We start from the raw sequence: 21,712 nt of genomic DNA, 5'->3' as shown, positions 1-21,712 counted from the left end.
ACGGTCATGGGAAAAAGAAAGTGCACCCTCTTTGAATTCAATGGGTTAAATATGAAGACATAATAACAATCATCTGTTCCTTAGCAGGTCTTAATATTAGGTAAATACAACCTCAGATGAACAGCAACGAATGACATATTACACCGTGTCATTTATTTAACAGAAATAAAGCCAAAATTGAGAAATCATGTGGAAAACACTCTTACTGCTTCCATAGGATTAAGAGGCTAAGCAGCAGAAAGGTGCGGCTATTCATTTCTTTTTTATATTAAAATTTTATTAAATTTTCAGTTATACAATTTAAAATACGCATTTTAACATCCCTGAAATTTCAATGACTTCCCTTCTTCTTTCCGTGGTTAATTTTGCATATCATAGATTCCTGCATATTTTACAAAAAACTAAACCATTCAATATTCCATTAATACATCCATCAAACCTTATTTATACTGATGAATTTTTCTTAATGCTGCCAACATTTTCAGGTGTACGCAATTTCCCCCCATATATTCAATAAACGTTTTCCAATCTCCTCTAAATGTATGTTCTTCTTCTTCTCTTCTTCTATATGTTAAGTCTGCAAGCTGCACATATTCTGTCAACTCAAGTTGCCATTCTTCTTTGGTTGGGACCTCGCTCACTTTCCATTTTGGGGCTAACTAAACACCGGCCGCAGTAGTGGCATACATAAATAACCTTTTTGCTGGTCTGGAGAATTCAGGTGCTCTTAGAGAAGTGATTGCTACTGCCAATGAAACTGGGGAAGGGTTTTAAGGCCATCTCCAACCAATGTAAAGTCCATCATTCTACAGTGAGAAAGGTTATTCAAACGTGGAAAACACTCGAGACAGTTGCCAATCTTCCCAGGAGTAGACAGCTCAGCAAATTCATGGCAATGCTCAGAGGAAATTGCAAAAAACACACACCCAAGAGTTACATCTCATGCTCTACAGGCCTCAGTTAGCATGTTAAATGTTAAAGTTCATGACAGTACAATTAAGACGGAACAAGTATGGTTTGTTTGGAAAGGGTTGCCAGGAGAAAACCTCTTCTCTCTAAAAAGAATGTGGCAGCACGGCTTAGGTTTGCAAAGTTGCATGTGAAAAAACCACAAGACTGTCCTCTGGACAGATGAGACCCAAGTGGAGATGTTTGACACCTGGGAATTTCCGTCTGAGTTATCCCCAACAAAAAGGACTCTGGGTTTTTTGTTTTTGGAACAGTACTTTTAAACATTTTTTTAATTCATCATGAATTATTTCCCAAATACTCTTTTACCCTTTTACAGGTCCACCACATATGATAAAACATACCCTCAATCTCCGGGACATGGGTGGCGCTGTAGGTTAAACCACAGAGCCTAGGACTTGCCGATTAGAAGGTCGGTGGATCGAATCCCTGCGATGGGGTGAGCTCCCGTTGCTCGGTCCCTGCTCCTGTCAACCTAGCAGTTTGAAAGCATGTCAAAGTGCAAGTAGATAAATAGGTACTGCTCCGGCAGGAAGGGAAACGGCGTTTCCGTGCACTGCTCTGGTTCGCCAGAAGCGGCTTAGTCATGCTGGCCACATGACCCGGAAGCTGTACACCAGCTCCCTCGGCCAATAAAGTGAGATGAGCACCGCAACCCTAGAGTTGGTCACGACTGGACCTAACGGTCAGGGGTCCCTTTACCTTTACCCTCAATCTCATTACATCTCCAACACATTTCTATGATTCTATGTCCAAGAACCAGGTAACATTATTAATACTGGATATTGATTGACCACAACAAACCTCTTTAACTCACCTATTTCAAACACACTTGTTAATCCAACACCTGCTCAACATCGTAGCCTAAATTGGAGGTGTGAGTCACAAGAAAAACCCACAAAGAAGAATCAAGGCAAGTCCAACATTTTACATTCCTAGTTTGACAACATCTTTTTTAAGCGACCCAGACAACTACGCACTTGGGACTTTTTCCAGCCGGGCTGACAAGCTGCACAGAAATAGTAAGAGTCAATTCTATTAGCAACTTAAAGAGACTGGGATCTGTTTGACTGTAAGCTGGACAGCCAAGCATGCAACCCACAATGAAATCAGCTCTGTCATTTATTGCTGGACACAGATGAAGGAACGCTGATACAAGTCCTACTGTATTTGGAATGAAACGTGTCACCGATAGCATAACACAGCAGCTTTCATTAGCAGTCGCCAAAAAAGAAAAGAAAAAAGTGACTAATACTGAAAGGATTTCCTGCTTTCTCTGTGATGAGAAACCGCACGGCGTTTGACAGTTCCAAGGCTCTTGTCCCACACCCATGTGTTTTTGGCAATAGCCCATCTCACTCCTGGCTATGCCTGTTCACTGTAGAAACTTGTTTACTGTTAATTCGTTTGATTCGATTGTTTAAAAAAGACTTTTTCAGTGCTGTGTCTACAGATGGTTAGGTGCCTCATGTCCCAGATCATAAGATGGGCGGATAAATAGATGGATGAATGGATGGAGAAAGATAGATGATAGATATAGAGATAGATGATAGATAGATAGATGATACATAGATATAGATAGAGGATAGATAGATGGATAGCTAGCAAGATGATAGATAGATGGATAGATAGATAGATGATAGATAGATCCACAGTAGGTAGATGCCATGGGTGTGGTGGTCCCCTGGTCTAAACCACTGAGCCTCTTGGACTTGCCAATCAGATGATCGGCAGGTCGAATCCCCGTTGCTCTGCCCCAGCTCCTGCCAACCTAGCAGTTCAAAAGCATGCTAGCGCAAGTAGATAAATAGGTACCACTGCGACGGAAAGGTAAACGGCGTTTCCGTGCGCTCTGGTTTCCATCACGGTGTCCCGTTGTGCCAGAGGCAGTTTAGCCATGCTGGCCACATGACCTGGAAATCTGTCTGCGGGCAAACGCCGGCTCCCTCGGCCTGAAAGCGAGATGAGCGCTGCAACCCCGTAGTCGCCTTTGCCTGGACTTAACCTTCCAGGGGTCCTTTTCCTTCACCTTTACCTAGATGTGATGGGCTGGTTTGATGCAGAGGAATGGTGGGAGGAACCAGCTGAGGAACCACCAAGGGAGGAAATCTCAGAGCCCTGTGGTGGGACAACAATAAGTGGGCAGAGGGAGAAGACTGGGAAGAGGAGAGGGTGTCAGAAGCTGAAGCTATAACAGGGCTTAGTGAGCTGGGAGAGTCTGTGGCAGAGAGAAGTGCAGAATCAGAGGCAGAAGCAGATGAGAGGGAGGAGGAAGGTCAAGAGGGAAAGATGAGTCTGGCTGGTGAAGGGGCACAGGTTTCTCTCCCTCCTGCTGCAACAAGCTCCCCTCTCCCTGTCTCTCAGAACCAGAAGAGGGCTGAAACGAGTGGAGCAATGGCAGACTGCATGCAGGCACAGTCTTTGGTCGCTTAGAAAAAGCCCCGGAGAGGGGACTAGGTGGGGACTTTCCATCTCAACAAGTGATGTTCATGGAGTAAGACCACTGAGAATGAGCTGCTCTGCTCATTAGGCCTGCCACTCAACCAAGTCTGAGGAGGCTGTGCTTTTGCTAATAAAGAGTTAAGTCCAACTTTGAACTGTGTATTTACTGACCGGCACGCTTCCTGTGACCGTATCATTAAAAAATGGATGTTTACCATGACAAACATTGACCCAATGTAGGAAAACAAGTGGCAGCATGTCCAAGGGGCTTTCTGGAAGTCCTGTGATTCCAGAACACTGCCTTAAGGTCTCTTCCTGCTTTAGATTTTGTTCTTGGGTTGCCCTGACCATGCCAACTGGTGTGAGCCGAGAATAGAAGAGATGCATTTTAAGCACTGCTTTCTTCAGCAAACTATATCAGGAAGCCGGAGACTGATAGTTTCCCAGTAGCTACTTCCTCGTATTTCACAGACAAAAACAGCAAATTAAGTAAGGGGGGCACACAATATTTAAATTCAAGCTTCAGTGTCCACATAAAGATAGCAGAAATGTATGTTAAAATTATGTTAATGGTGGCACTGCAAAAAGCGAGCTTTGAATGCGGTAGTCTGAGCTACCTCACTGCATGAACGAAACAGGCCTTTGGGGAAAGGCCTGGTCTCTGTGTTTCAAGCAGTACTCTGGAAATGGCTTGCCTTCTCTCTCGTCAAAGGGACGAGTGCTATTCTCCAAAAAAGAAGTGAAATTTATTGTAAAACCAGCTGAGGCCTAGCGAAACCTCAACAACTTCTAGGAGATGAATGTGAGCTTTAGTAATATCTGACTAATCACAGCTCCCGGCATGCGTACCCACAAATACACGTTTATGACCCTCAGACATGTTAATTAATACACAAATTTCATACTAAGCGCTAAACTATCCATGAAGCATAATCATGTGGTTCAGCTCTTCCTGAGACTGTTTCCATTTCAGAGTTCACATGAAGAGATGGCATGATTCACTCCACCAGACCAAGCAAACAAAACTCCTCACACCTAGAAAATTAGCACATTAAGAAGAAAGCCGCGTGGCTAGCCTTTTGGCTAGCATGCTATCTTTCCATGTGTAGGAAATTTGTTTGCATGTGGCATTTCCCAAGCATCCAGTCCCCTACCTGTGTCCTACAACATAGGAAAAGCTGTAATACATAATTGCATTAAATGTCCACAATTCCTCCTTGGAAGTGCTTTTCCAAAAAGAAATTTTGACATGTATAAAAGTGCAACTTTTCTGGGTGCTTCTAGGCTTAGCACATAGCTGCATAAGGTAAAGGTAAAGGGACCCCTGACCATTAGGTCCAGTCGTGGCCGACTCTGGGGTTGCGGCGCTCATCTCGCTTTATTGGCCGAGGGAGCCGGCGTACAGCTTCCGGGTCATGTGGCCAGCATGACTAAGCCGCTTCTGGCGAACCAGAGCAGCACATGGAAACGCCTTTTACCTTCCTGCCAGAGCGGAACCTATTTATCTACTTGCACTTTGACGTGCTTTCGAACTGCTAGGTTGGCAGGAGCAGGGACCGAGGAACGGGAGCTCACCCCGTTGTGGGGATTCAAACTGTCGACCTTCTGATCGGCAAGCCCTAGGCTCTGTGGTTTAACCCACAGTGCCACCCATGTTCCACATAGCTGCATATGCTATCATATAATATTATTGGTACTGGCATTACAAACAAATAAGAACAGTAATTCTCTGTCTAGCTGGCAGAATGGTATTCTGGCAGCTACTTGCTTGAACTAAAGGTACTAATCCCACCTTTCATGTCTCCAAAAGCACAATAAATGCGAGGTGCAACATCAGCACCAATCAGCAAAGTCACGGAATGGCACCCCCCCAAAAAAAACCAATGAACATCAGGGCCAATGTTGGAAACTATTTTATCCTCATTAAAGGAAAGCACAGTTGCATTAAACAACAGACAAAACAACCAAGCTCCATTAAACAGATTAAACCAGCCAACATGTTCAGGAGTTTTCATTATAGTTGCTGTCATTATTTATGGGCTTCCTGAATATCTTTTTTTGATGGATTGTGTTTATTCGAGACTCCTGGTGACAAATTAATCCTCTGCACAGCAAGGCAACAAACCAGTGGGGAAAATCAGTGTTCAGAGTGAGACGAGGTCTAAGGGAACAGGCCAGAGCGTGTGGAGGGCCGATATATGTGTTTATTAAATGACCACAGGACAGATATTTAGCCAAGAAGGCTTTGTCATTTAAGAAGCCATTTAAATCATGCAGCAAAGCTACATCTCCACAAATCTCATGATTAATGGAGTCCTAGGGGAAAGAATTAAGAGTACCCCCTGTCCTTTCTCTCCGTATTCAAGCAACTGGTGTGATCCCATACACATCTAATATTCAGCAACAATTAAAGAGTATTTCGGTACCTGATGAGAACACACTGGTTGTCATGACGCTTCCATAGGCAGCGGTAGCACTCGTTGGCAACAGCAAATATATGAGGCGAAATCTCTCCCAGGTGGTGCCGGCTATAATGCTCCACCGTGGCGCGGTCGTAGAGGCCCGGAATGGTCTTATAGGGGTTAACGGAGGCAACGATGGAACCAATATAAGTCTGGAAAAAAGAAAGACACAGGATTCTGGGACAAGGTGTACATGCGATTACAAGACACTTGAGTTCACGAGTTAACCTTTAATATAGCACAGCAAGTTTTAGCACAGCAATGTCCAGAATTGCAAGGAAAAGGAAAAGAATGGAAACAACCCATTCTGTAACCAAAGGAAACAGTTCCACAGTACTGTGCTTGCTAAGGCTATAAAATGCACATTTTAAGACTCAGGACATAATCCACTCGGAAGGCCTACAATAACAAGCCTTATTAGTTATTTTATTAATTTTAGGAGACTGTTGCCAGGGCACAAGTCTCTCCTCACCACCATACTTCCACCCACAACAGTAACTGGTCAAAGATGTTTTGTTTGATCTATTAGAATATGACAAGATGCCCTTCATTAAGTAGATAAAATCAAGGATTAAACAAAACTGTATCCAAAGTAAAACCAACCAAAAGAAGTGTGTAAATAGGCTATACAGTTAAAAGGTTCATATAAATATAAATACATATAAATACATATTTATATGTATATATTGCCATTTTACAGTATTTCTTGCAGTAAATTTTTTGCTCGCCACCTATGCAGCTATAGCAAAATTAGAAACTCTGAATGTAACAACTTTTTATTGGTTAGGTGCAGGGCAAGTTGTTTAGACTAAGATCAGAATCGGCCAAACCATCTCACGATGGTTCACTGCATTTTCTCCGGGGTTTGGTATAAATACCATTTGAGATGTGTATGTAAATGGCAAATGTTCTCAACCAGTGAAACTCCACAAATACCAACCCGTTGGTCGAAAAGGCACAACTCCCCATGCTCAGCTCTGCTGGAAATATGCTGGGCATAATTCCCCCATCCCAACTTCGCTTGGACCCCGCTGGCAAAGCCAAGCCAAGCCTTGGAGATCTGAAACCAGTGTAAACCCTTAAAAAGGGGGTCATTTCAGAGGTGTGTCGAAGGCAGGACCGGGGGAAGGGGGGGGGGAGAGAGAGAGACTTGGCCAGGATGCTAAACCCGTTCAGTTTGGTGACATAACCTGGCAACAAAACATAAATTTAACTTTCAAAAAAGAGCTGCCAGGCTTAGGCTGGTTCAGTCAGGAGTAACTCTTGATGCTGAACAGAATTTGAATCTGGTGTAATTTACCATCTGGAGGTGCATGCCTGGACTGTTTCCACACACTAGCAACACGTCCTGCAGAATTCTATCCGTGATATTTTATCTGTACAACCGGAATGAATTTCAGGAACCAAAAAGTGCTTTCGAGCCAACTGGTCCCCAAATGGCAACTAGGCCATTCCATTCTGGCGACTGCAACCCTGGTTTAAGGAGCCATATATCTGAATTTCTAACACTGATCTGATGCTCAAAAAAACAGAAGACGAAAGTGACAAGAGTCCCCTGGTGTCCACGTCCTGCTATCAAGTAATCAGGCAAACTGCTTCCCGAGGTTCTAATAGCCATTAACAAAACAACTTTGAAAATCAGAAATATCTGAGCTCAAATAGAAAATGAAATTAAAGCAATCATTGGATACAAATGGTGTTTGGATACAAATGGTGTTTGGACTCTTCAGCTATGAAAAAGATGTTCAGGACTAGCTCTTAAGGATGTAGGATTTGGCTTACAGGGTCAAACTTCCTGATACTATAAGAACCAGGAAACAGGCTACAAAATTGCGTACTGATACAGAAGTGGACCTTGTTCACTCAGCATTGGAACGATATGGTACAGGATGCGACCCAGCCGTATTACGTACTAGGAATAACCTGAGAGCCACCTTTTCTTCTCTCTCTCTCTCGTTTAACTTATACGGATAACTGATTCTGTTCTTCCTGGTTGTACCTTGTGTTGAAATTTGTCCAAGCAAGCAATTCTGAATATCTTATCTTTGCTACAACCACCACTATTTTGTTAATGGGAAATCTGGAGCGTCGTAGATTTAAAAAAACAGTAAAGAAAAAAACATACAAACTTCTATTTGGTGGCTACTGTACATTAGGCCACACCTTCTCCTCTCGCTTGCCATTCTGCCCTGTTATCATAAAGCTCATTACGCTTTTCTTTGTTTCCTTTGTTCTGTGAGCCAAGCGGGCCGACAAACTGAGCACAAGTCCGCACAAAAGAAGAAAGGAGGAGGCCCTGCAGTTTGCCATGCCCGTCCCCCCCCCTTTAAATCCTGAAGAGAGTCGTAATTAATGGTCACATGCATGCTAGCAACCTTGATTTACTGAAACCACGGTCAGGACGGCCTGCATTTCAGCCCGTTTCGTGCTAATTTGTAAGGGACTGGATCCAGCTCTCTTCCTAAATTACAAGTTAAATGTTTAGAGGCCAAAACGTCTTTCTTAAAAGCCTTAGTTTAACATGTCGCTGTGATTATATGTTTCCAGAAGCTACTGCCCAGTCAGGCCGTTTCTCTTACAGAACTGCCAAACCCTGTAATCATGTTTTATGTTCACACAAGAGCTCAAATGCCTCACAACGCAATGTAGCGCACACAACATATTCAAACGCTCCCTCTAAAACGCAAACACAAGTTTCTTTGCTCAAGGAGAATATGTTTTCTTTCCCACCATCTGATCCGGCAGCTGGTTGCAGAATAAAAGCTTCAGGAGAAGTACGAGAAAACAGAGAGAGAACTTCTCACATACAAAGCCAAAACCCAAGTTTCTTCTTTTTAAAAATGTTATTTATGCAATTCACTAGTTTTACAATCATTTTAACATTTCAAAACTTGACTTCCTTCCCCCTCTTTCTGCGGTTCCTTAAATTTATTTTTAATATCTTCTGCATATCCAAATAATTTGCTCATTTATTCATCTACTTCAAATATATACTCTTATAAAACTGCAGCAAAACCCAGGTTTCATTCATGCCAGCAAGAGAGAAGGAAATTGTTCACCTCAGTGGAAAAGCAGGATAGATTGCAAGAAGATAACAATTAATCATAGATCCGAGAGCCCTGCTGGGTGAAATAGCTGGATAGAAGTTCTTCAAAATTATAGAAACTAAACTATTTGTGCCTTTCCACATACTTCCAAGACATAAAGGAATGCTTGCCCCAAAATTTAACCAGTGAAGAAGGTTTTACTGACATGATTAAAGGAGGTTTAAATATGTACAGCACTGATTACAGGGCCTTCTTGATAGTGGCACCCACCCTGTGAAATGCCCTTTCATCAGATGTCAAGTGGATGACTATATAACCTTTAGAAGGCATATGAAGGCAGCCCTTTATAGGGAAGCTTTTAATGTGCAATGTTTTATTATGGTTTTATATAAGTTGGAAGCCGCCCATAGTGGTTGGAATACAAATAAAGTTGTTGCTGTTGTTGTTGTTGTTGTTGTTGTCATCAAGAAATAGCTTTATGGCAGGTCCATTCTGAGGAAAAATACTGTGAGGGAGGAAAAAGAACCCAACTCATCTTAAAGTGGACTGCCAGAACTGACTCTTGTCGTGGATTTCACAAGATCTACTCAACTCTCTTTCCTCTTGGTTAGCAACTAGGGGTCAGTTGGTATTCCTCAGGCTTGGCTGCAGAGACTCCAGCTGGCGGCCCCCCAATGTACCAGCAAAATGTATTGTCTTTTATTGGACTCATCCTGGCTCACTGCTACACCACAACTTTACTGAGTGGCACCCGTTTTCCGATTCAGTGCGTTATGATGTAGATTGGAGAATATGTTTGGGGGAGACTGGTGGGTGCAAGGCTCGATTTTGAAGCAGCAGGTACCCTCACTGCCCCCCACCCACTCTCTGACTTTATTCCATTAGGAAAAAACGTGGTGACATTCTCGGTTTGTCGCTAGGAAAAGCTAAACAAAAGAAAGCTGAAGACTATTACCGGTAAATAAGTGACAAAAACAAGGCTACTGATTGAAATTAGAATTCTCCGTACCAGAACCATCTGCTTTCCAGACACTTGGTTATCATCCACAGAGCAAAAGAAAAAAGGTGTTTACATTTGCAAAATTACTTCAGTCTCCAGGAAAATTAAATCATCACCCAGAAGGAAGCCTTGCAGCAGCAATTTCCTAACTGCACCTCAACATCATCGAGGGTCAATATACAAGCATAACACTTCCCATCGCTTAACCATGGTTGCAGGCTTCAAGTATGGTGGCTATTTGTGCATTATCAAAAACATCTCCCCAAAAAGAAGGCACAGATTTGCGTAACATCTTCATGTGTGAATTTATATACTCTTCGCCTACCTACAAACCCAACGCACACCCAGTGAAAAAGTTGGCATTGTGATAATAGTTTATTCTCTTGTTAATCATGCTTTTCTATTTTAAATCTGACTTCCTTTAGTAACATTTTCATTTGAAATGTTTAGGTTTTTTGCAACCCAGCCAGATGGGCGGGGGATAAACAAAACAAAAACTATTATAATTATTAACTTTGCTGCATTAAATGTGCATTCCGTTGTTGACTTCATTTGTAATGTTTCATTCTGAAATCTTTAAAGATAATATTTTAGTTTCCTGTTAATTCTGTTACTTTGAATGTACACTTGACTTTCTACAGCAATGTTTTACTCTGGATCGTTTTATTTGATGTTTTAATATGCTGTGAACTGCTTTGAGATCTTTTCTTAAGAATATAGAGTGGTATAGAATTGAAATGAATAATAATAATAATAATAATAATAATATGCATTGATGTGAATTTATTAATAATGACTGCAATTTTAAAGGAAACACAATACATCACACCACACCAGGGAAGACTATTGTTGTTTACATTGCGCGTTGTGTTGTAAGTTGCCTTGTGCAGCTTGGAGGAAGCGCAGGGCACAAAGTAAGCAAATAAATAAATCCAAATTATTATTTAGCCCAACTGTCTCATGGCTGAAAAAAAGCTTCTGTTCCTAATAGCCAAAACATGTTTAGAACGTGGGAAAGAGGTTGGAGCAGTCACTGCAAAGGTGATTGGAAGGGGTGGAGGGACAAGGCAGGAATATTACATAACTGGGGGGAAATTGGCTGGGGATACACAATTATTACCCCTTCTGGGAAAAGTCGAGCAAGTTGCAAATAATTACTTGTTGGAGGGCGAGGAGAGAACCTCCTTTCGGCATGGCACTATTACACAAAGTTCTTTATTATTCACATGGGCCTTGGGAACAGACTTCATTTCCATTTCATAAAGGAGCCAACTATAGAAAGGTTGCTTAATGTTCCTTTCATATAATCATCCTTTGAAAAGTAACATGGAACTGCTATAGGGCGGACAGGAACTCCACAGTTACAGGGTTTAAGGCACGCTTCATACAACACCGGAGTGCCACCTGGCTTTCTGAGATGGGGGAGCAGCATGGCACCCCATTCCTCACGCGCTATGTCCATTTTGAGCTAAGAGCGATTCTTTCCCTTTAGAAAGAACAAGCAACGGCCTCAGCACAAAGGGGTAGGACTGTGGAGTGCCTAGTTCACAAGTTATGCTGTCCATTTACTGGAAGGCTGAATGGCATGTTAGGGGAGGGGTAGTATGTGGTCTAAACCACTGAGCCTCTTGGGCTTGCTGATCAGAAGGTTCGTGGTTCGAATCCCCGCAACGGAGTGAGCTCCCGTTGCTCTGTCCAGCTCCTGCCAACCTAGCAGTTCGAAAGCATACCAGTGCAAGTAGATAAATAGGTACTGCTGTGGTGGGAAGGTAAACGGTGTTTCTGTGCGCTCTGGCTTCCATCACGGTGTTCCGTTGCGCCAGAAGTGGTTTAGTCATGCTACATGACCCGGAAAGCTGTCTGTGGACAAAAGCCGGCTCACTCGGCCTGGAAGCGTGATGAGCGGTGCAACCCCATACAGGGGTACCTCGGGTTACATACGCTTCAGGTTACATATAATTCAGGTTACAGACTCCGCTAACCCAGAAATATTACCTCAGGTTAAGAACTTTGCTTCAGGATGAGAACAGAAATCGGGCTCCAGAGGCGCGGCAGCAGCGGGAGGCCCCATTAGCTAAAGTGGTGCTTCAGGTTAAGAACAGTTTCAGGTTAAGTACAGACCTCCGGAATGAATTAAGTACTTAACCTGAGGTACCACTGTAGTGGCCTTTGACTGGATTTAACCATCCTTACATGCTTTTCCCAACTCAGATATTGACCTGCATGTTAGACTTTGTCTTTATTTTACGACACAGGTTTGTTTTTGTATTTTAAAACTGTAAACTGCCTTGGGTGCCTGGGTGGAAATACAAGCAATAAATGGGTAAATAATGACACAGTCCTTATTTTAACTATTTAAACCAGTTTCTCTAGATCGCCGCTGGGCCACCTTTGGCCCTCCAGATGTTTCTGGATTACAGCTTTGATCATCCTTGGCCATTGGCCATGCTGGTTTTGGCTGATGTGTGTTGGATTCTTACAACACCTGGAGGACCAAAGGTTCTCCAGCCTTGCTCTAGATGGATAGATTTGGTTATGCATGCTTGCGTATGGAATAACAATCATCGTTTCAATCTGAGTTGCAGACATCCACAAGGGCAAATAATATGCTGTAATTCCTTTTTAAGGACTCATCTACAAATGCGTATTACAGAGCTTTGTAACAGATTTCCACCCTTGACAGCATATACCACTACTGGGAAATTTGCTGTGCTGGCAAAAAGCTATCTTGAAATGTTATGGGCCACCTCTTTCTGGTTTTGCTCCTAGACCAGATACATGACAAGCGCTTTTTGGAAATGTTTGCGAAGCCACTACGGAGAACATCAGTACTCTGTAAAAAAAACAACAACACATGCACAACCTAGCAAATTAGGGAAACAGACCTAGTGGCCTGAATTCCGTAAGCATTTCTGGCATCTGGCAAGAATTCAAGAAAGAGCAAAACAATTCATTGTTTCATTGATCATTACTGTGCAGCCATTAGCTCCCTGAGGGTTCCCTTGCAAATAAAGCTAGACAGAAAAGTATGCTATAATTAGATGGATCAAGTGTTATTAGGAGAGCTTACTGAACCAAAACGAAGAAATAAAGCAAATGGGAGACCCAATTAAATCTGACAAAAACTATACAGTACATTATTCAAACGTTGCAAGGCTAATTTGAGTCCCATTCCTGCTTCCGAGATATCAAAGAAGCAAACAGGAACACAGTCCCCCTCTGCCTTGAATTTGTAAATAAAAACCTTGAGTGGCTAGCAAAGTATCAACAGAACAGCAGGAATGTGCAGAGAAACATGGGCCTAATAAGCCTGGGATTTCGGCTAAGCAGGCTAGTGGGCATCACCTCTCATAGGCACCCCCCTGTTTCTATCTGGCACTGCCTGCCATTTGCCCCTTCCTGACAATTTATGAGTCAAAGCAAGTTGCCTAGGGGGAAAACAATGGTTTCATTCCAAAATATTAGCATTTCTTATTGATGCAGAACTGGCCCAAGGCCAGAGCTAATGCGATATGATCAGACAGATCCTTAAACCTCTTGGTTGCTTGGCAACTTGTTGATTCAGCCGACTCTGTCAGGTGTACAGGAAAGACACGTATGAGAAGAGGAACAGAATTGGTTTGTTGCCTGATGATGTCACATAGATGCTGAATACGGAATATCCTTACAAGGCTTTCTTTGGTACTCTCCTCACTACAGGCGTTGAGAAAAGACACAAGACTAGAAGCAGAAACCCAAGACAACAACTCCTAGGGGATGAATGTCAACTCAGTCAGGTAAGTTGTTATGTGTGCTGCCGTGGTTGCTCGAGAGCAAACAGGCAAGACTCCCCGTTGGTCTTTTCAAGGCTTTATTATCTGTCCAAAACGTTCACAATGCAGATCGACTCAATTCCATCTCTGCTCAGTCGCTAGCAGAATCTGGGAGTGGGCGGTCTTTAAACTTTCCTCAGCAGAGTAGTCTTTTGACCCCCATCCTACGCCTCCCCTCTCTGCGTGTAAACCGACTGTGCAAAGAGGGCGTGGGCAGAGGGGCACCTGCCTCCCGCCCCCCGCTTTGTTCATGCTTCGTGCTGTGGCTCTCCCTTGCATCCTCCAAGCCCTGAACCCCTTCCCCACTGGAGGCGTGGCTCCGCTCCTCCGCGGAGGAAGCGCTGCTTCTCACGATCTTTGGAGGCTCCCTGTAACCCAACTGCCCTCTTGCCTCTGAGCTGATGGCAGTTCCCTGACATAAATGTAATAAAAAGTTATCCTGGTTGCAAAAAACAACAACCCAGAAGCCTTTCTTCTGGGAATTATAGCGATAGAACCACCTAAATTTTATAGAAATTTACGCATGTATGCGACTACAGCAGCAAGAATGTTACTTGCCCAAAAATGGAAAGAAGAAGAAGTCCCAGCAAAGGAAGAATGGATACAAAAACTTGTGGAATACACAAAAATGGAGAAACTTACCGGAAGAATCAAGATAAGAAACTCTTTACAAAAGAATGCAAATGGTTTATTGAATATTTACAGATAAATTGTAAACAGATAAAAATACTGGCAGGATTATTGTAATAACCTCCAGCTATATAAGAGTATGCCAGGGACACGGGTGGCGTTGTGGGTTAAACCACAGAGCCTAGGACTTGCCGATCAGAAGGTCGGCAGTTCGAATCCCCGCAACGGGGTGAGCTCCCATTGCTCGGTCCCTGCTCCTGCCAACCTAGCAGTTCGAAAGCACATCAAAGTGCAAGTAGATAAATAGGTACCGCTCTGGCGGGAAGGTAAACGGCGTTTCCGTGTGCTGCTCTGGTTCGCCAGAAGCGGCTTAGTCATGCTGGCCACATGACCCGGAAGCTGTCTGCGGACAAACCCCGGTTCCCTCAGCCTATAGAGCGAGATGAGAGTGCAATCCCAGAGTCGGTCACGACTGGACCTAATGGTCAGGGGTCCCTTTACCTTTATATAAGAGTATATATATAAAGAAGATGAATAAATGAGCAAATTAAGTTAATTTGGATATGCAGAAGATATTAAAAATAAATTTAAGGAACTGCAGAAAGAGAGGGAAGGAAGTCAAGTTTTAAAATGTCAAAATGAATGTAAAATCATTGAAATGTATATATCTAAAAAGTATATATACATTTTTAATAATTTTGCTGGATCACACCAAAGACCTATCTAGGCCTGCATTTTGGCTCCCAACCAGATGACGGTGGAAAGGGCATGAATATGAATCATTATCATGTGCTTTTAGCGATCCCATGAAGAGAGCCCACATCAAATAAAAATCTGACTATTTCTCAGCACAACTTTTTTAAAAAAAAAACTGCTTGCGCTTCAATGGAAAATGTGTTAAAACGGGCACATTTTAAGCACTGAATCAAAGAGGACTCATGAGTGAGTTTACACGTTTAATGGTTTTATTTTTAGCTCTCTCTCACCGTTTTTTTAAATCGTTCCCTTTCATTCTGTTTTGACCTCCTTTCAACTCACATCTGCCAGAAACAGTTGAGTGTCGGGAGGCAAATCCAGTTAAAGCCAACTCCCAACACCGTAATTTGAATGCCCTTTCCTTTAGCTGCATCGCATATGTACTTATGTGGTTTTAGGACCTCTTCCCAAAAACTTTCCGCATAAGCTCAAACTGTCCCAGGGAAGGATCGTCTCAACAGTGCTTAGCGACATGCCCCACAGTTGATAATGCAAGTCACACAACCATCATATACCACTGGCTTGTCTAATTTTGGAGCTGGGCTTTGGAGGCCCCAAAATTACAGCCTTTAACCGGCCATTTTACTATGTGCACATTCCTTGCTTTGCTTGAGATGAAGCATCTCAAGGAACAGTCTGGCCTGGTCACGTTTTTCAACACGGGCACCATCAGAATACAGTGGTACCTCGCAAGACGAATGCCTCGCAAGACAAAAAACTCGCTAGACGAAAGGGTTTTTTGTTTTTTGAGCTGCTTCGCAAGACGATTTTCCCTATGGGCTTGCTTCGCAAGACGGAAACGTCTTGCAAGTTTGTTTCCTTTTTCTTAACACCGTTAATATAGTTGCGACTTGACTTCGAGGAGCAACTCACAGAACGCGGTGTGGTAGCCTTTTTTGAGGTTTTTAAAGACTTTGGTGATTTTTGAAGCTTTTCCAAAACTTTCCCAACACCGTGCTTCGCAAGACGACAAAAATCGCAAGACGACAAAACTCGCGGAACGAATTAATTTCGTCTTGCGGGGCACCACTGTATGTTGAAATTTAGCATTTCGGTGCAGGCTATGGCAGCCCAGCTTAAAGGATACCATACAAATGTATGCACTGATTGAAATGTCCTAACCTGGGGTGTCTCTGTGCCATTGTATTTGCCAATACGGTGGTACCTCGGGTTATAGACGCTTCAGGTTACAGACGCTTCAGGTTACACGCTAACCCAGAAATAGTGCTTCAGTTTAAGAATTTTGCTTCAGGATAAGAACAGAAATCGTGCTCTGGCGGCGCGGCAGCAGCAGGAGGCCCCATTAGCTAAAGTGGTGCTTCAAGTTAAGAACAGTTTCAGGTTAAGAACGGACCTCCACTGTACACTTAAAGCAGGGCTCAAAATAAACACCCGTAAGGTCGCCCGAGTTCAGCCTGTTAAAATTCAAGTTAAGATTCCCCTGTTATTCTCAAACCAAGACACCCTTTAAAGGTACTATACATTTCATAGAATCATAGAATCATAGAGTTGGAAGAGACCACAAGGGCCATCGAGTCCAACCCCCTGCCAAGCAGGAAACACCATCAGAGCACTCCTGACATATGGTTGTCAAGCCTCTGCTTAAAGACCTCCAAAGAAGAAGACTCCACCACACTCCTTGGCAGCAAATTCCACTGTCGAACAGATCTTACTGTCAGGAAGTTCTTCCTAATGTTTAGGTGGAATCTTCTTTCTTGTAGTTTGGATCCATTGCTCCGTGTCCGCTTCTCTGGAGCAGCAGAAAACAACCTTTCTCCCTCCTCTATGTGACATCCTTTTATATATTTGAACATGGCTATCATATCACCCCTTAACCTCCTCTTCTCCAGGCTAAACATGCCCAGCTCCCTTAGCCGTTCCTCATAAGGCATCGTTTCCAGGCCTTTGACCATTTTGGTTGCCCTCCTCTGGACACGTTCCAGTTTGTCAGTGTCCTTCTTGAACTGTGGTGCCCAGAACTGGACACTGTACTCCAGGTGAGGTCTGACCAGAGCAGAATACAGTGGCACTATTACTTCCCTTGATCTAGATGCTATACTCCTATTGATGCAGCCCAGAATTGCATTGGCTTTTTTAGCTGCCGCGTCACACTGTTGGCTCATGTCAAGTTTGTGGTCAACCAAGACTCCTAGATCCTTTTCACATGTACTGCTCTCAAGCCAGGTGTCACCCATCTTGTATTTGTGCCTCTCATTTTTTTTGCCCAAGTGCAATACTTTACATTTCTCCCTGTTAAAATTCATCTTGTTTGTTTTGGCAGTGTCATAGCACTTTAAACAATCACGGCTTCCCCCAAAGTCCCTGGAAACTGTAGTTTGTTAAAGGCATTGAGAGTAGTTAGGAGACCGCATTTTTGACTGTAAGAGCTGTTCGACGGTGGAAGAGACTTGCTCAGAAGGTGGTGGACTCTTCTTCCTTGGAGGTTTTTAAGCAGAGGTTGGACAGCCATCTACCATGGATGCTTTAGCAGAGATTCCTGAATTGCAGGGGGATTGGACTAGATGACTCTAGGGGTCCCTTTCAACTCTACAATTCTGTGATAATTCTTCACACAGAGTTACAGTTTTCCAGAGTTCCCTGAGAAGAGGGACTTGACTGGTAAACCGCTCAGAGAAATGTAGGGGAGGGGAATCTCTTCCAGTTCTTTAGAGATAAAATGCAAACTATCAAAACTGACATTTAGAGACCTCCATGTTCTCCACAGGTTTAAAACATCTGAGTCAAAAAAGCATCTCTAAAAATGGCCATGAACCACAAACCCTGTTGACCACTTCCTGCAGAGCCTTACGGAACCTCTCCCTGTTATTTTACCAATTCACCCGCAAAACTATCCATCCCTCCATCTCCTGACATTCCTCCCACTTAACCTTTGTTTCATTCATTCTCTTGACATAGCATTCTAATACACCTCTGCAGTCCTTCTGCTTTTGTTAACTCTACAGAGCCTGGCTTTCCACATTTTCAACTCTGCTCCTGTATTACCCCTTCCTAAATGGTTGTGGCTGAGTTCTAATAGTTCATTGTCAGAACTTCCCCGTGGCAATTTTTATTAACCACAGTTGATTCAATATGGAGTTAGGCCATTACGTTCAAATCTCAGGTTTTCTCAGCTCTCGTCTCAAGATTTCCACCTTACGACCTACCAAACTCCTACTTCATTCAGTCTGAATTAATCTTCATTTAATAGCTGCTCCGTTTAATCTCAAGCTCTCCTGGCCTGAGGAAGTGGCTTGAGGATAGGATATCCTCAAGTCCCTTTTTATTTTTTAAATAATTTTTATTAAATTTTCTGTTCTACAAGTTAGAATATTCATTTAAACAACCTTAAAATATCAGTGACTTCCTTTCTTCTTTTTCCATGGTTCATTTTGCATAACATAAATCCCTGCATATTTTATATAAGCAAAACCATTCAGTATTCCATTGTTGCATCCATCAAAACTAATTTACACTTTTGAATTTATCTTACTGCTGCCAACGTTTTCACTCAAGTCCCTAGCCACTCAAGCATACAGTCGTACCTTGGATCCTGAACACCCTGGAACTTGGACGTTTTGGCTCCCAAATACTGCAAGCCTGGAAGTGATTGTTCCGGTTTGCAAAAGTTCTTTTGGAACCCAAACATCTGACGGGGCTTCCGGGGCTTCTGATTGGCTGCAGGACCTTCCTGCAGCCAATCAGAAGCCACAATTTGGTTTTCAAACATTTTGGAAGTCGAACAGACGTCTGGAACGTATTCTGTTCAACTTCCAAGGTACAACTGTATTTATATATCACACTGAACCCCCCACTTCTTGCACACACAACTTTAGGGGGCAGCAGGTCTAACTTTCTGCAGCGATAGTGCCAGCATCTCTCGCTTTAGGGGAACTTTCAAATCCAAAGAAAATATATCCAACCATGCAAAATAGCAATTTCCTGCTCAAAATATTTCCCTCAGCCTCCTCCAAAATGAACTTACATAAATTTTGTTTTGTTGATATCGCTGGAATAGATTGTGCATGATGGCTCCTTCATGGAGGTCTATCAGTGCGGCCATGTCTTCCAGACCTTCTGAGCTTGAAGGCTGCATAGCTGTGACTTTTTGGCATGTGATTGACCTCTGTTTATACGTGTATACCTGAAAAAGGGAAAAAAGCAGTTCTTGAAAAACAGATTCTACTTTTATGTCCTCCATTTCTGTCCACACACACAAAAATGCATCTTTTTTCAAAAGAACACTCTTGCAACCACACGCCGGGCAGATGAACGTTAACATATAATAATCCATACCTACTATTAACTGAGTAACTTTGCAAAAGAGAAGCATGTTGCCTACACCAGGCAAAACCACCAACGTACATAACGCATTTCTGAATCTTGGGAGAGCTGTTTAGAATAATGCAAACCAGAAGCACATTGGTAGAAAATGTTCTAACAGATCTAACATTATGCCTAAGGGTGCTGCTTCAATTAAACACTAGTTATCCCAGGTTAGCCTCAGGTAGGTCAACAGGAATTTCACCCCTGGTATTTATTATTATTATAGTGGTACCTCAGGTTAAGAACTTAATTTGTTCTGGAGGTCCGTTCTTAACCTGAAACTGTTCTTAACCTGAGGTACCACTTTAGCTAACAGGGCCTTCTGCTGCCGCCGCACTGTCACGGCATGATTTCTGTTCTCATCCTGAAGCAAAGTTCTTAACCCGAGGTACTATTTCTGGGTTAGCGGAGTCTGTAACCTGAAGCGCCTGTAACCCGAGGTACCACTGTATTATTATTATTATTATTTACACATATATAAATTATAACTACACTATATATACTATAAGTACATATATTATAACATACCCCTGGAATTTCACCCTGGGTGACATCAGGAATAGCTCTTGGGCCATGGGGCTTTACAAAGGCTTTTTGCCTCGAGTGGCAAAATGCAGACCCTCCAAGTGTCCCTTATTTTCCAGGGACAGTCCCAAATTTACAGAATCCGTCCCGGTTTCTGGTTTCATCCCAGAATGTCCTGCTTTCCCTTAGGACACCCCTATTTTCATTGGAGAAATGTTGGAGGGTATGGAGTTATGCAAACCCCAAGCCAAGGAGATAAGTAACTATACAACCTTTAGAAGACATTTGTAGGCAGCTCTGTATAAATAAGTTGTTTAATGTTTTGCTATGTTTTTATATATGTTGGAAGCTGCCCAGAGTGGCTTGGGCAACCCAGTCAGGTGGGCAAGGTATAAATAATAATCTATTATTCGTATTAGTATTATTGAATGGGACGTCTCTATTTTCATCAGAGAAATGTTGGACGGTACGAAAATTTCCCAAGCCATCCCTGCCTCTCACTAAAAGTAACTGTCTAATTCTTAAAAGCAAACATTGGACTTTTAGGAAAATATTACCTATATGACCAGAGGAATGCAAAGACTAACATGTTGGACCAGAATATAATAAATAATCCCCTCTTCTCCAGTTCTTATGCCACAGAACTGTTCACAAGCAGGATTTAAATACTGATCACCTATTGTTACTCAGCTCCATCTGCTAGTTAAGTGTGTTCACCATCTGAATATAGAAGCTTCATTGCTGGCTATCACGGCCCATGCTTCTAGAGGGTCTGCTCTCTATGCATAAAATAAAGAAATACACAGAAGAACCATTTATGCCTGCAGTCAGCCTAACATCTTGAGATGCTATGTTCCCTCGGCTAATGATATGTTAGGTAAAGAAGTGCTTCTTTGGCTTAAACGTCTGCTGCTTTTACACAATTATTCTGCTTGACCATGGCCCACATTATTATTTGGCAGACTCTGGTGACATTCAAACAACATAAAAGAGAACATATACACTTCATGGAGCCGTTGCAAATAATTTCCAGTGACCTTAAAGTCATTTCCTTAATTAGCTTTTAAAATGCCTATTCCTGTGTATATTTTTGAAATGCATGTATTTATATATGAGTTGCTGTTTTTCAGTACAGAGCCAGCACAACTTGGCATGCTTTTCCGCTGGAAACAAAATTCCCCTTAACGTTTAAGAAATCCAAACACTGTGGTAACTAAGGAGGTTTTAATAACATGAAACTTTTTTTTAAAAAAAGAACTATATAAACCTTTCCAACATATTTATAAAGCTTTCCTCTGATTTAAGGATTGTGATAACTGGCAAATCAGACTATTTGTGAACATTTAAGAACTGCCAACACAGGTTACTGAGCCCATATTCTTCCAAAATAATAGTTCAGTTAGTAGAGCATAAGTATTAATCTCAGTCGTGAGTTTGAGCCCCACATTGGGCAAAAGATTGCTGCACTGCAGCCAGTTGGACTCTCCTGTTCCTTCCAACTCTACAATCTATGATTCTATGATTAAGATAAAAAATTAAAAAACAAGACTATGATTAGAGGGAGGGTGTGGTGGGGAGACATAGGCTTACATCTTATCCCCCAAAATGGAGCTGGTATGTTGTTTAATGGTGAAACGATTCAGAAACTCTTTTATCACATTTGAATTCAGGAACGCAATGGTTGGTTTGTCGAAAGCCATGCGGTCTGTGAATGGAGCAACCAGCTCAGACATCTTTACATGTGTC

The 21,712-nt window shown here is 42.6% G+C and overlaps 1 protein-coding gene across 1 annotated transcript in view; it reads right to left on the bottom strand.

Moving 5' to 3' along the window:
* Positions 1–21,712, bottom strand: part of MYO10 (myosin X) — a 203,143-nt gene that overhangs the window by 85,183 nt on the left and 96,248 nt on the right. The window contains exons 3-4 of the mRNA XM_081014582.1: positions 19,101–19,259; positions 5,838–6,025 (exon numbers count right to left, since the gene is read on the bottom strand). Of these exons, the coding sequence (XP_080870708.1) occupies positions 5,838–6,025; positions 19,101–19,259 (347 nt within the window). The remainder of the gene's footprint in view (positions 1–5,837; positions 6,026–19,100; positions 19,260–21,712) is intronic.

Source organism: Podarcis pityusensis (genome assembly GCF_964106645.2).
Source record: "Podarcis pityusensis genome assembly, chromosome: 7".
Classification (NCBI taxonomy): domain Eukaryota; kingdom Metazoa; phylum Chordata; class Lepidosauria; order Squamata; family Lacertidae; genus Podarcis; species Podarcis pityusensis.
The sequence above is the reverse complement of the archived record's forward strand: the minus strand, read 5'-3'. Positions and strand labels throughout refer to the sequence as shown.